Below are 16,023 nucleotides of genomic sequence, written 5' to 3'. Positions count from 1 at the left end.
CCATTTTCAGCTTCCTGATTCACAATTTTTATGAAACAATGAAAACAGCAAAAGGTATGGTTTGGGAAACAGATTTATTTAATTTTAAAAAAAGTAAAATTACACTCAAAGATATGGCTTACATGTATTTTTTTGTTCATTCATTTTCAGTTAAAATTTCATATTTCTACAGGCAAACACTAGGCAGAAATACAACCAGTTGAACTCAATCATAAAAACGACACTATCAAATAATAAACTTTTCAGTCTCGACTGCTTGTCCACAGGCAAGGTTTGAGAACAGAGATCCACTTTACAGAGGAAGCGAGGCCCAGGTGTGTTTAGAGACTGTCCTCAAACATGGTTGTGTAGGAGTTTTTGAGGAAGTCGATGTAGTTCTGAATGCTCTGTTTGTGGTTTTCAGATTGGTCCAATCTCAACTGAAGGTCTTTCAGGCGTACTTCAAACTGTTTCTCCATCTGAAATAAAAGTGGCGAATGAAATAATATGGAGTTGAATGTTTGACATTAGTGTTTGACATTAGTGTTTGACATTAGTGTCTGACATTAGTGTCTGACTTTAGTGTCTGACATTAGTGTTTGACATTAGTGTTTGACATTAGTGTTTGACATTAGTGTCTGACATTAGTGTTTGACATTAGTGTCTGACATTAGTGTCTGACATTAGTGTTTGACATTAGTGTCTGACATTAGTGTTTGACATTAGTGTTTGACATTAGTGTCTGACATTAGTGTCTGACATTAGTGTCTGACATTAGTGTTTGACATTAGTGTTTGACATTAGTGTTTGACATTAGTGTTTGACATTAGTGTCTGACATTAGTGTTTGACATTAGTGTCTGACATTAGTGTCTGACATTAGTGTCTAACATTAGTGTCTGACATTAGTGTTTGACATTAGTGTCTGACATTAGTGTCTGACATTAGTGTCTAACATTAGTGTCTGACATTAGTGTTTGACATTAGTGTCTGACATTAGTGTCTAACATTAGTGTCTGACATTAGTGCTTGACATTAGTGTCTGACATTAGTGTCTGACATTAGTGTCTGACATTAGTGTCTAACATTAGTGTCTGACATTAGTGTCTGACATTAGTGTCTGACATTAGTGTCTAACATTAGTGTCTGACATTAGTGTCTGACATTAGTGTCTGACATTAGTGTCTGACATTAGTGTCTGACATTAGTGTTTGACATTAGTGCTTGACATTAGTGCTTGACATTAGTGCTGCTCCTCTACAGAGAGGCAGCAGCACATGACACCTGCATTATAGTCACTCTCATTCACACATGTAATTTGCTTCAGTCATTGAAAGTTGTTGACTCTCTTGTCTCAGTAGATACTCAGTAGATAGAGCGGCAGTAGATACTCAGAGTGGCAGTAGATACTCACAGAGCGGCAGTAGATACTCACAGACAGAGCGGCAGTAGATACTCACAGACAGAGCAGCAGTAGATACTCACACACAGAGCGGCAGTAGATATTCACAGACAGAGCAGCAGTAGATACTCACAGACAGAGCAGCAGTAGATACTCACACACAGAGCGGCAGTAGATACTCACACACAGAGCGGCAGTAGATATTCACAGACAGAGCGGCAGTAGATATTCACAGACAGAGCAGCAGTAGATACTCACAGACAGAGCGGCAGTAGATACTCACAGACAGAGCGGCAGTAGATACTCACAGACAGAGCGGCAGTAGATACTCACAGACAGAGCGGCAGTAGATACTCACAGACAGAGCGGCAGTAGATACTCACAGACAGAGCGGTAGTAGATACTCACAGACAGAGCGGCAGTAGATACTCACAGACAGAGCAGCAGTAGATACTCACAGACAGAGCGGCAGTAGATACTCACAGACAGAGCGGCAGTAGATACTCACAGACAGAGCGGCAGTAGATATTCACAGACAGAGCGGCAGTAGATACAGACCGTACAGATACTCACAGACTCTTTGCTCAGCCGGAGCGTTTTCAGCTCCTTCTCCCTCCGGTTCCTCTCAGAATCCAGCTCCTGGATTTTACCCTGCAAAGTTCTCTCCCTCAGCACAGCCTTCTCCTTCACTATGGAAACCTCAACCGGGAAAAGAGGGAGGAAACTCAGCCAATCAGGGGCAGGGAACAACACAAAGCGGCAGGGACATTGAGGTTACCTGCTGTGTGATGAGATATCGGGGGTGAGGTAAGGTGGGGTACCTGTTGCGTGATGAGATATTGGGGGTGAGGTAAGGTGAGGTACCTGTTGCGTTATGAGATATTGGGGGTGAGGGAAGGTGAGGTACCTCCTGTGTGATGAGATATTGGGGGTGAGGGAAGGTGAGGTACCTCCTGTGTGATGAGATATTGGGGGTTAGGGAAGGTGAGGTACCTGTTGCGTGATGAGATATTGGGAGTGAGGGAAGGTGAGGTACCTGCTGTGTGATGAGATATTGGGGGTGAGGTAAGGTGGGGTACCTGCTGTGTGATGAGATATTGGGGGTTAGGGAAGGTGAGGTACCTGCTGTGTGATGAGATATTGGGGGTGAGGTAAGGTGGGGTACCTGCTGTGTGATGAGATATTGGGGGTGAGGTAAGGTGGGGTACCTGCTGTGTGATGAGATATCGGGGGTGAGGTAAGGTGAGGTACCTGTTGCTTGACGTCGCTCAGTGCTGCCTCCAGGTGGCGGTGGAGGGACAGGTTCTCTGTGGAGCTCTGCTCCAGCTGCTGCCCGCCGTGCTCCAGCGCTTCCTCCTGGACAAACAGCTTCTGCAGCAGGGCTCTGTTCTCCTCAGCCACCTCCTCCACTCTCCTACGGGGCAGATTCAGCTCTAATTACCCTCTCCAATGGGGCAGATTCAGCTCTAATTACCCTCTCCCATGGGGCAGTTTCTGCTCTAATTACCCTCTCCCATGGGGCAGTTTCTGCTCTAATTACCCTCTCCCATGGGGCAGTTTCTGCTCTAATTACCCTCTCCCATGGGGCAGTTTCTGCTCTAATTACCCTCTCCCATGGGGCAGTTTCTGCTCTAATTACCCTCTTCCATGGGGCAGTTTCTGCTCTAATTACCCTCTCCCATGGGGCAGTTTCTGCTCTAATTACCCTCTCCCATGGGGCAGTTTCTGCTCTAATTACCCTCTCCCATGGGGCAGTTTCTGCTCTAATTACCCTCTCTCATGGGGCAGTTTCTGCTCTATTTACCCTCTCCCATGGGGCAGTTTCTGCTCTAATTACCCTCTCCCATGGGGCAGTTTCTGCTCTAATTACCCTCTCCCATGGGGCAGTTTCTGCTCTAATTAACGCATCATGAAATCTCATATCACAACGGTTTGATTATTTCGATAGGATTCAATCCATTTCATCACAAAATTATTTTTCAAAATTGTGTAGAAGGCCAGGCTGAAACAGAGAGTGAAATTACTCTAATTAATCGTAATGGATTCTAACATTCCAAATCGATGCAGTTGAATTCAGCTGGACAGACGGTCTGACCCGAGGCCAGAGCAGACAGGCCAGGAGCTCCAGGTGAGCAGACAGGTCAGGCGCTCCAGGTGAGCAGACAGGTCAGGCGCTCCAGGTGAGCAGACAGGTCAGGGGCTCCAGGTGAGCAGACAGGTCAGGAGCTCCAGGTGAGCAGACAGGTCAGGCGCTCCAGGTGAGCAGACAGGTCAGGAGCTCCAGGTGAGCAGACAGGTCAGGAGCTCCAGGTGAGCAGACAGGTCAGGGGCTCCAGGTGAGCAGACAGGTCAGGAGCTCCAGGTGAGCAGACAGGTCAGGGGCTCCAGGTGAGCAGACAGGTCAGGAGCTCCAGGTGAGCAGACAGGTCAGGAGCTCCAGGTGAGCAGACAGGTCAGGAGCTCCAGGTGAGCAGACAGGTCAGGGGCTCCAGGTGAGCAGACAGGTCAGGGGCTCCAGGTGAGCAGACAGGTCAGGGGCTCCAGGTGAGCAGACAGGTCAGGGGCTCCAGGTGAGCAGACAGGTCAGGGGCTCCAGGTGAGCAGACAGGTCAGGAGCTCCAGGTGAGCAGACAGGTCAGGGGCTCCAGGTGAGCAGACAGGTCAGGGGCTCCAGGTGAGTTTTACCTGTGAAGAGACTCCATCTGCTCCCGCAGTCCGTCGTTCTGCTTGCTCATCGAGTCCTTCGTGTCCACAGACGATCTCAGCTGCTCCGATTGGTGCTCCGCCTGAGAACCCACCAGCCCATCCCCATTACGGACTATTGTACAGTTACTGTCACAAAACACCAAAACTACTCATGAGTGCCAGGTATTTAGCCATTGGGCCCTTGAGCAAGGCCCTTAACCCTGCATTGCGCCAGGGGGGATTGTCTCCTGCTTAATCTAATCATCTGTACTTCGCTCTGGATAAGAGCGTCTACCAAATGCTAATAATATAATGTAATGCCTCCTCCAGGACTGGAGTTAAACCTGCAGACGCTGCGGCCCTCCAGGACTGGAGTTAAACCTGCAGACGCTGCGGCCCTCCAGGACTGGAGTTAAACCTGCAGACACTGCGGCCCTCCAGGACTGGAGTTAAACCTGCAGACACTGCGGCCCTACAGGACTGGAGTTAAACCTGCAGACACAGCACCCCCTCCAGGACTGGAGTTAAACCTGCAGACGCTGTGTTGCGATGCCAGCTCTTGATGGTGGCAGGACTGGGGACCTGGGGAGTGTGGGGCCCTCTCCTGGTGAGAGAGAGTAAGTGCGGACGGCCCGGCCCGCACACCTTGGCCTGCAGCTCCTGCAGGGTGAGGGCGCTGCGGGACATCGTGCGCTCGGACAGGAGCAGCCGGTCCTGGAGGTCTCTCTCGCGCTGCTTCGCTGCCCTCAACAGCTCAGGGTAAGCCTCCAGCTCTGACACACACACCCGGAGCTCCCGCACCTGCACCGGGCGCGACACACACTCGTCAGTCTGCAACCTCACCTACACACACCGCAACACACACCTGTACCTGATACTCCCACCTACACAGCCTCACACACACACACACACACACACACACACACACACACACACACACACACCTGTACCTGATACTCCCACCTACACAGCCTCACACACACACACACACACACACACACACACACACCTGTACCTGACACTCCCACCTACACAGCCTCACACACACACACACACACACACACACACACACACACACACACACCTGTACCTGATACTCCCACCTACACAGCCTCACACACACACACACACACCTGTACCTGATACTCACTCTCGCCTACACCTACACTGTTACTGACGAGAACGAGAAAAGGCCGTTCAGCCCAGCAATGCTCATCATCTCCTACCACTGAAGTGTACCTACTGCTTCGTTTGCCGCAAAGCTAAATGGTATCAACCTGAAGGAGAAGATGAGGAGTCAAACAGACGGCCCACACTGCACACGACACCTGCACTCGAGCCACTACGCAGGGTTACCTGTCGGACCTCTGCCTCTTTAGTCTCTCTCAGCTCCTCCTGCTCTTTTAAAATGTCCGCCAAGCGCGACTTCAGCCCGACCACCTCCTTCTGCAGCTCTGCAACCTGAGAGAGCAAAGCCCCCAGCCAATCAGAACACACAGCCTCACCTGCTGGAGCCAATCGAAACACAATATCACACCTGTACATTCCTGAGTAAATGCTAAAGGGATCAGGACCCAATGGTTTCATGCATGACTTGGTACAGCCCATTAGGGAACAAATGGGATAAGAACATGTGATCATACGGTCTGGTAAGTCCCGCTGAGCTGGATGGGGATAATGGCAGATGTATGCATGTACAGTATTTGTTCGGGTACCTGGGTCTGGTGATCCTCGCTGAGCTGCTTCTGATGCTGGCAGATGGTGGTCTGTTCCTGCACCTCTTCCACAGAGCGGCGCAGTCTCTCCTCCAGGTCAGAGACAGAGGCCTGGGGGTCACCAGGAAACAGACACACACATGGAGATGGGTTCTGGACCCAACACTGACACACATGGAGATGGGTTCTGGACCCAACACTGACACACATGGAGATGGGTTCTGAACCCAACACTGATCTTCCATACCTTCAAAGCTGCATTTTCGAGGCTCAGATCTGTGTTCTCCAGGCTCAGTTTTTCCACCCTCTGCAAGAGGTCCTCATTAGACACCCTGACGCTCTCTCTCTCTCTCTGCAGTTGCAAAGTCATCTCACAAACCTGTCTTTCACAAGGAAACCATCATTGGACATTAGTTTCATGATCAAACTTTTGTTCTCATGGAAACTTACCAGTGTCTGGTAAAGCGATTGCACTGGCCTGTGGGGATGATGGGAAATGGAGGCAATGGCTGTCTGGCCTGAGGGGATGATGGGAAATGGAGGCAATGGCTGCCTGGCCTGTGAGAATGATGGGAAATGGAGGCAGTGGCTCTCTGGCCTGAGGGGATGATGGGAAATGGAGGCAGTGGCTCTCTGGCCTGTGGGGATGATGGGAAATAGAGGCAGTGGCTGTCTGGCCTGAGGGGATGATGGAAAATGGAGGCAGTGGCTGTCTGGCCTGAGGGGATGATGGGAAATGGAGGCAGTGGCTGTCTGGCCTGTGAGAATGATGGGAAATGGAGGCAGTGGCTGTCTGGCCTGTGAGAATGATGGGAAATGGAGGCAGTGGCTGTTTGGCCTGTGAGAATGATGGGAAATGGAGGCAGTGGCTCTCTGGCCTGTGGGGATGATGGGAAATGGAGGCAGTGGCTGTCTGGCCTGAGGGGATGATGGGAAATGGAGGCAGTGGCTGTCTGGCCTGAGGGGATGATGGGAAATGGAGGCAGTGGCTGTTTGGCCTGTGAGAATGATGGGAAATGGAGGCAGTGGCTGTCTGGCCTGAGGGGATGATGGGAAATGGAGGCAGTGGCTGTCTGGCCTGAGGGGATGATGGGAAATGGAGGCAGTGGCTGTCTGGCCTGAGGGGATGATGGGAAATGGAGGCAGTGGCTGTCTGGCCTGAGGGGATGATGGGAAATGGAGGCAGTGGCTGTTTGGCCTGTGAGAATGATGGGAAATGGAGGCAGTGGCTGTCTGGCCTGAGGGGATGATGGGAAATGGAGGCAGTGGCTGTCTGGCCTGAGGGGATGATGGGAAATGGAGGCAGTGGCTGTCTGGCCTGAGGGGATGATGGGAAATGGAGGCAGTGGCTGTCTGGCCTGAGGGGATGATGGGAAATGGAGGCAGTGGCTGTTTGGCCTGTGAGAATGATGGGAAATGGAGGCAGTGGCTGTCTGGCCTGAGGGGATGATGGGAAATGGAGGCAGTGGCTGTCTGGCCTGAGGGGATGATGGGAAATGGAGGCAGTGGCTGTCTGGCCTGAGGGGATGATGGGAAATGGAGGCAGTGGCTGTTTGGCCTGAGGGGATGATGGGAAACTCCTCTTACTGTTTGAGCGCCTCCAGTGGGACCTGCACCTCCACACCCTCCTCCTGCCGCCTCCTCCACACCTCCACCTCCGAACGCAAGTTCGCCAGCTCCGCATCCTGCACACAGCACAGAACACACACTTTACCTGCCCACAGGTGAGACAGCGGCACAGTGGCACAGGTAAATGCTCAGGTAAACAGTGTAAATTACCTTCACTCTCAGCTAAACAGTGTAAGTTACCTTCTCTCTCAGGTAAACAGTGTAAATTACCTTCTCTCTCAGGTAAACAGTGCAAGTTGCCTTCTCTCTCAGGTAAACAGTGTAAGTTACCTTCTCTCTCAGGTAAACAGTGTAAGTTACCTTCTCTCTCAGGTAAACAGTGTAAATTACCTTCTCTCTCAGGTAAACAGTGTAAGTTACCTTCTCTCTCAGGTAAACAGTGTAAGTTACCTTCTCTCTCAGGTAAACAGTGTAAGTTACCTTCTCTCTCAGGTAAACAGTGTAAGTTACCTTCTCTCTCAGGTAAACAGTGTAAGTTACCTTCTCTCTCAGGTAAACAGTGTAAGTTACCTTCTCTCTCAGGTAAACAGTGTAAGTTACCTTCTCTCTCAGGTAAACAGTGTAAGTTACCTTCTCTCTCAGGTAAACAGTGTAAGTTACCTTCTCTCTCAGGTGTGCGTAAGATTTCTCCACTGCCGCTTCAAACTTCTCTGCTCGCTGCTTCTGAACTCGAGTTGCCTTCTTCAGAGCCTCCTTCTCATCCTTCTCTTTCTCTGAGGCGGACGAGACCTGAGCCTTCAGGCATCCAATCCGCAGCTTCTGCTCAGCTAGGGTTTTCTCCAACCCCTACAGCAACCAGTCAATCAACCAAGCAACCAGTCAATTAACCAACCAAGCAACCAGTCAATCAACCAAAGAGCCAATCAAACAAGCAACCAGTCCACCAGCCTAGACCATCAGACATTTGTTCAGACTGTCTTACCCTGAGCTGCACCGTCAGACGGTTGTTCTCAGATTCCTTGTTGCGAAGCTGCCCCTGTAGGTGCGCTCGAACGGTCTCCACTGACTTTGACTGCTGTACCACAGCTTCCAGTTTGAGCTGCAGGGCAGCGACAGAGAGGGGTTTACAGAAGGCCGGTTTGGGCTGCTGGGCCCATCTCACTTGGAGTGTAAAATATCACCGTTTCTTACCTTTTCCTCCTGTCGTAAGTCCATCAGCACTTCAATCCGCCCCTCTTTTTCTCTGAGGTCTCTTTTTAAGTTCTGGAGAAGGATTTCAGCAGGAGAAGGATTTCAGCAGGAGAAAGATTTTCAGCGTGTCTCAGAAACAGTTTCTTCAGAGGCTAATCAATAATGTTAAAACACAATCTAGCTCCTTAATATCTTTATTAATAAATAAGGAATACACAAAAATGTTTACCAGGGTCACCACAACAATGACCATCTCCATGGTAAGAACTTGAGCACTAGCCCCAGTCTTATAATAACAGCACTTTAATCCTAATGTGTCCAGCAGTCTTAACAGCTGCAAATGCAGGAAAACCATGAGGAACAACGAGGCATTCTAATATAAATAACGCTCTGTAAGCTCTGCAGTAAGCCTGGGGGTTCATCTGCATCCGTGTGTGGAATCTGTCTGACTTAAGCACAATGGTGTCATCATCTCTGTGGTGATACTTGCCAGGTTTTCGGTTTCAGTGAGAGTCAGCTTCTTCAGTATAACGTACATGTGTCTGTCAGCCTCCAGTCGACCCGCCTGGGGAAGCAGGAGGCGGGGTTATGGCTCTGACAGACAGGGTTAGGGGCGGGGTTATGGCTCTGACAGACAGGGTTAGGGGCGGGGTTATGGCTCTGACAGGGTTAGGGGCGGGGTTATGGCTCTGACAGACAGGGTTAGGGGCGGGGTTATGGCTCTGACAGACAGGGTTAGGGGCGGGGTTATGGCTCTGACAGGGTTAGGGGCGGGGTTATGGCTCTGACAGACAGGGTTAGGGGCGGGGTTATGGCTCTGACAGGGTTAGGGGCGGGGTTATGGCTCTGACAGACAGGGTTAGGGGCGGGGTTATGGCTCTGACAGACAGGGTTAGGGGCGGGGTTATGGCTCTGACAGACAGGGTTAGGGGCGGGGTTATGGCTCTGACAGACAGGGTTAGGGGCGGGGTTATGGCTCTGACAGACAGGGTTAGGGGCGGGGTTATGGCTCTGACAGACAGGGTTAGGGGCGGGGTTATGGCTCTGACAGGGTTAGGGGCGGGGTTATGGCTCTGACAGACAGGGTTAGGGGCGGGGTTATGGCTCTGACAGACAGGGTTAGGGGCGGGGTTATGGCTCTGACAGACAGGGTTAGGGGCGGGGTTATGGCTCTGACAGACAGGGTTAGGGGCAGGGATAGGGCTCTGACAGACAGGGTTAGGGGCGGGGTTATGGCTCTGACAGACAGGGTTAGGGGCGGGGTTATGGCTCTGACAGACAGGTTTAGAGGCGGGGTTAGGGCTCTGACAGACAGGGTTAGGGGCGGGGTTATGGCTCTGACAGACAGGGTTAGGGGCGGGGTTATGGCTCTGACAGACAGGGTTAGGGGCGGGGTTATGGCTCTGACAGACAGGGTTAGGGGCGGGGTTAGGGCTCTGACAGACAGGGTTAGGGGCGGGGTTATGGCTCTGACAGACAGGTTTAGAGGCGGGGTTAGGGCTCTGACAGACAGGGTTAGGGGCGGGGTTAGGGGTACAAACCTCTCGGTCCTGGAAGTCCTTCAGCTGCTGCCGGACCGCTCGGTTCCTGCTCTTAAACTCCTCCAGCTTCTCCAGCAGCAGGGCCTTCTGCCGCCCAATCCTGCACCCCGGGGCCTGCAGCCCACCGTCCAGAGGAAACAGCACGATTCATGCAATTATGAATAAAAGAAGTCAAAACTCCTTAAAGCAAAAGCATTAGTAACAACAGCAGCATTGTATCATCCATATAAAAACGTGCTGGACAAATAAGGGAAAGTGCGGCTGCTAGTTACTCATTTTGTGATCTACTTTAGCATGTATTAGCAATCAAGTTTAGCAGGTACTATTAGCAATGTAACGTTACTTCATCATATTAGTGAGATTCGCAATCTACTTTAGAAGCAACTTTATTTTAGCATCATTAGCGTTAACGTTACTTTAGCACAGCGGTGTGCCATGGAGGGCCGAGACTATGCAGGTTTTCACATTCCTACGCCCCTGAATTTACTAATGAACAAACCTTCAGCCAGAGAGGAGGGAACTAATGACTGAAATCAGCTGGTGCAGTGATTTGGTTGGAATGAAAACCTGCATACTCTCAGCTCTTCATGGCATGACTGGGTGCCGTGTTATTAGCGATCTACTTTAGCATTTCCTTTTCGACAGGAGGTCTGTGTTTGTACTCACAGCGGACTCGTGTCCCAGAGCCTCTCTGAAGGACGTGAGCTGGACGGCGGCGGCGTGCGCGCCTGTCTCAGCCTCCCGCAGGGCCGCCAGGAGCAGCACACTGCCGTCAGGGACCAGGGCCTCGCGCTCCGGCCTGAACACCACCAACCCAGAAGAACACCAGACGCAGGAGACAGACACAAGCACCATAAGCAGGAGACACACAGACATGAGTGCGATATGCAGGAGAGACAGACACAGACACGAGTGTGATATGCAGGAGAGACACAGACATGAGTGTGATATGCAGGAGAGACACAGACATGAGTGTGATATGCAGGAGAGACACAGACATGAGTGTGATAAGCAGGAGACACACAGACATGAGTGTGATATGCAGGAGAGACACAGACATGAGTGTGATAAGCAGGAGAGACACAGACATGAGTGTGATATGCAGGAGAGACACAGACATGAGTGTGATATGCAGGAGAGACACAGACATGAGTGTGATATGCAGGAGAGACACAGACATGAGTGTGATAAGCAGGAGACACACAGACATGAGTGTGATATGCAGGAGAGACACAGACATGAGTGTGATATGCAGGAGAGACAGACACAGACACGAGTGTGATATGCAGGAGAGACAGACACAGACATGAGTGTGATATGCAGGAGAGACACAGACACGAGTGTGATATGCAGGAGAGACACAGACAGGAGTGTGATATGCAGGAGAGACACAGACAGGAGTGTGATATGCAGGAGAGACACAGACATGAGTGTGATAAGCAGGAGAGACACAGACATGAGTGTGATATGCAGGAGAGACACAGACATGAGTGTGATATGCAGGAGAGACACAGACATGAGTGTGATAAGCAGGAGAGACACAGACATGAGTGTGATAAGCAGGAGAGACACAGACATGAGTGTGATATGCAGGAGAGACACAGACATGAGTGTGATATGCAGGAGAGACAGACACGAGTGTGATAAGCAGGAGAGACACAGACACGAGTGTGATAAGCAGGAGAGACACAGAAATGAGTGTGATATGCAGGAGAGACACAGACATGAGTGTGATAAGCAGGAGAGACACAGACATGAGTGTGATATGCAGGAGAGACACAGACATGAGTGTGATATGCAGGAGAGACAGACACAGACATGAGTGTGATATGCAGGAGAGACACAGACATGAGTGTGATATGCAGGAGAGACACAGACACGAGTGTGATAAGCAGGAGAGACACAGACATGAGTGTGATATGCAGGAGAGACACAGACAGGAGTGTGATATGCAGGAGAGACACAGACATGAGTGTGATATGCAGGAGAGACACAGACATGAGTGTGATATGCAGGAGAGACACAGACATGAGTGTGATATGCAGGAGACACAGACATGAGTGTGATATGCAGGAGAGACACAGACACGAGTGTGATATGCAGGAGAGACACAGACACGAGTGTGATATGCAGGAGAGACACAGACATGAGTGTGATATGCAGGAGAGACACAGACACGAGTGTGATATGCAGGAGAGACACAGACACGAGTGTGATATGCAGGAGAGACACAGACATGAGTGTGATATGCAGGAGAGACAGACACGAGTGTGATATGCAGGAGAGACAGACACGAGTGTGATATGCAGGAGAGACAGACACGAGTGTGATATGCAGGAGAGACAGACACAGACACGAGTGTGGTATGCAGGAGAGACAGACACAAGCATGATATGCAGGTGACATGGAGAAGCACTCTCACAAAAGCCTGGCCTCACACACAGTACTGCATGGCATCACCTCACCACGTCAGTGTGATGGGATTTTAACGGTTTTCCCTGGATAGTGGGGACAAGGCTGACCTCTCTCTCTCCCTCTCGCAGTCCGGCTGCACGCTGGGAGTCTCATCAGCTCCATCCTGATGGCTCGAACCCGGAGCCAGCTCTTCTGCCAACATCCTGGAGCCGGCCCACACATCCGACAATGTTTCTTCAAAGGAAATGGTCCTCTCTCTCTCTGCAAGCTAACATAACCGTTCATAACGGAGATGAGAACAGGCAATTCAGCCCAACAATGACGGCCGCTTTCCTACCACTGAAGGGTACCTAGCGCTCAACGTTTAACTAGGGCGGCCTGTAGCATAGTGGTTAAGGTAAATGACTGGGACTGGTTCTAATCCTGGTGTAGCCAAAATAAGATCCGCACAGCCGTTGGGCCCTTGAGCAGGGCCCTTGAGCAAGGCCCTTAACCCTGCATTGCCCCAGGGGGGGTTACTGACTACTTACAGTCACTTACTACTTAGAGTAACAAGGAGCCCCTGGAGCAATATTGGGCTCAAGGGCCCAACAGCTGCACTGATCTTATTGTGGCTACACCGGTGTTTGAACCACCAACCTTCCAGGTCCCAGTGAAGCGCCTTCAATTTTATTTGTACAGCGCTTTCACAGCAGACTGTCCCAAAGACGCTTTAGATACAGTAACAGGAGGAACGAGAAATATCAGTCCTGAGCCCCCAAACATCATATGAGGTAAACGACTCTCAAGAGAAAACCCTCAAACCGGGGCTACGCTTAGCTAGCCTATCTGCTGTTATTTAGGCAATGTTTTGTTTTTACCAAACTGTTGCTTCCATTTGTCTTGTCGCTGAGTTCAGCCTGCAGGTGTGCTCCAGCTGCCTCCGAGCGGGCGAAGCGGTCTCTGGACTGGACGCAGGTCCAGTCGGCCTGTTCGGGCTCCCTCTGTGGAAAGACACAAATAAACCGTGGTGGACAATATGCATAAGGTGTCAGGAACTGCAGCAAAACAAGACATGAATGTGGTTATGCTGTTAGATCAACAAATACTTTATAATCATAGACCATAAGTAGCCCATTGCTTAGTTCAAACTTTTAAATCATACGTTGTCGTTCTACTGGCTACAGACCTCGCTGCTGTGGGACTTGTGAACGACCTTCTTCGGTTTCCTCACCCTCAAGCCAGGATCGGAGGCAGATCCGTGAGTAACGCCGCGAACCGTCTGGGATAATAAGCGGACTGAGTTAACAAGCGGACTGATTCAGTACACATCGTCGCAGGAGCGGAGATGACCTCACCTCAGCGGAACAGGGCAAAGACTGGCTTCTCTGCACGTGCACGTGAACAGGGGATGATGAGCGAGCCTTCATGCTGAAATTGAATGAATATAAATAAATAGATATTAATACGCATTATTCATATTATGTGTTATGCATATGTAGCATGGTTAGGTCAGCTAGTGAGAGGCCGGGGTTCAAATCCCACCTCGGACTCAGGCAATTTCTCACCTGTTACACATATACTTTTTACAGACGCTGCACACATGCGAGGTCACAGCGGTTGTTATCGTGGTCAGATTGACGGATTGCTTGATACACACAAGTACTGCAGTTCCCCCTGTGGTCCACGGAATGGCAACCGTTCTCCGAGATTATCTAGGTGACGGGTTTTTTGTTTGTTTGTTTCAGATTTTTCTATGTACCTATTCTATTTCTATGTGTTTCAGAGTACCCACCCTATCTATTCCAGTTGCCCATGTTATCTGAGGATATACCGCTACCGACGGCGCCTTCTACAAACGCCATCGTCTCAGGCCCGCGACCGTGTCTCCGGGCTGAGACAGGGACGCGAGCCCCGGTCGAACTGACGCCTGCATCAGGGTCCGATGCTTTAGTTTTAGTTGGAGAGCAAATGTTACATCAAAACTTGGTGGTCGGCTTTTACTAGCACACTGCTGCTCACGGATTAACAGACCCACCACCTGTCAACCAGTTACCGAGCTGCCATTCGGAATGAGCTGCGGAAGCTTGATCGTTAAATTAGTTTGCAACCTTTCATAAAAGCATTATGAACTGCACAAAGTAAAGACGGCGCTCTAGTTAGCTAACGCTTAGCAACTAGTCATCCAATTCACAAACTTGACGAATTAGTTAAGTTAGCTAGTTACCTATTGCTAAGTTAGTTTCCGTTTGCATTTTCAGCTAGCATTATCCATTGACTTGGAAAGGCTAAAACCCATATCACTTCAATTGGTGTTGATGCTAATCAAATGATAAATCCAGACTAGTTTACCTATTTGTAGCCAGGCAACACTCTTTATTCACACTGCGTCCGTCCACCAAATCCGCAACAGAACAACTTCAACAGCTGAGACCAAAACAATTATCGTCAGTGCTAATGAGATGAGTGTAGTTTTGCCTTTGCGTGCTCATCATGTGGACATCTTAATACCGGAACTCTTTGTGTAATTACTAATAACTACAAACCGGAACTCTTATCTTTAAATATAATGAAAGCCATATTGCATATCTTCCCATCCCTTCGTGCGCATCGGAATAGTGACGTAGAGAGCCCCCATTCGTTGATTTTCAAACTCCTCCGTTCGTTCCTTGTACTATGATTGGCTGTGGCAAACGGCGCAAGAAACGTAACTACTGTACACAAACTACGGTACTGCTCGACTCCTGCGTGGTTGTTAGGTGTTTCTCCTCGTCCAAATGCAACAGAAGCAACGTTCAAATGTTCAATAATTGCAATCATTTTTACATGGACCAGGCCAACTCATAACCATGTCTTTGGTAAATTACGCTGTCTTTTATGAAAATATTTGCCGAGCGGTTTAGTGGTCTGGGGCACAGAGGCACAAAATGAACATGCACTTCAATAATAAAAAAATAATAAAAACGTTCACAACACCATTGAACCCTTTCTGCAGCGATGCAACCCCAACTGGGGTCAGGTCCATACGCGTTTATTCATTATCTTATTGGCAATATTAATATATAAGAGGGTATATTTAAAATTTTAAGGTTATAGTTATAAACATTGACGGTAAAGTTACAGAATTGAGCTGTGATATCTACTGCATTTGGGGCACAGGTTTCTGACGTTTCTGCTGAAAAATGAAACTAGAAGTTGTTTGCTTTGTGAATGAATTTTCTCCAAATTATTCTGGTCTGATATTTCTGATTATAGAAAAAAAAGTCTTTACAAAAATGTATATTACAGGCACATAATAATTTTTGGTAAGTTATGGTCCTTATATAATTTATAATGTGTAGCTCCCCCTTTTCTTTTCTCTTCCTCTGTGGTCAATAAGTCATGTTTTCCTTTGATGAATACGTAATGACTGTTCCAACTTGTTCCAATAAAAAAACAAAATAAAAAAACCCTTCCTGGCACAGGCTTGTCATTAATGCACTTGGCTCATGACCTATGTGTGTGATTGGCTCTAAAAGTTACCTTACCTAAATTGGTGATGTCAACAT

The 16,023-nt window shown here is 49.4% G+C and overlaps 1 protein-coding gene across 3 annotated transcripts; it reads right to left on the bottom strand.

Annotated features, from left to right (window-relative positions):
• Positions 1–57: 57 nt before the first annotated feature.
• Positions 58–14,984, bottom strand: LOC133129244 (outer dense fiber protein 2-like). 3 transcript variants are annotated; one of them, XM_061243200.1, is made up of 20 exons: positions 14,828–14,984; positions 13,834–13,906; positions 13,665–13,757; positions 13,357–13,479; positions 12,604–12,764; positions 10,748–10,880; positions 10,082–10,195; positions 9,031–9,105; positions 8,541–8,612; positions 8,332–8,448; positions 8,010–8,195; positions 7,368–7,465; positions 6,028–6,163; positions 5,781–5,891; positions 5,422–5,526; positions 4,711–4,866; positions 4,066–4,166; positions 2,632–2,794; positions 1,954–2,079; positions 58–458 (listed from the first exon to the last, which is right to left on the bottom strand). In XM_061243200.1, exons 2-20 carry the CDS (start codon positions 13,903–13,905, stop codon positions 321–323), a joined length of 2,280 nt encoding a protein of 759 aa, XP_061099184.1. In that variant the 5' UTR covers position 13,906; positions 14,828–14,984; the 3' UTR covers positions 58–320. The 3 variants fall into 3 exon arrangements, with proteins under 3 accessions (XP_061099184.1, XP_061099185.1, XP_061099183.1); XM_061243201.1 differs by having other exon boundaries at positions 14,703–14,834; XM_061243199.1 differs by lacking the exon at positions 14,828–14,984 and adding an exon at positions 14,044–14,646.
• Positions 14,985–16,023: the final 1,039 nt, after the last annotated feature.

Source organism: Conger conger, chromosome 5 (assembly GCF_963514075.1).
Source record: "Conger conger chromosome 5, fConCon1.1, whole genome shotgun sequence".
NCBI lineage: Eukaryota > Metazoa > Chordata > Actinopteri > Anguilliformes > Congridae > Conger > Conger conger.
Note: the sequence above shows the minus strand (reverse complement) of the source record. Positions and strands in the feature narration are given on the sequence as shown.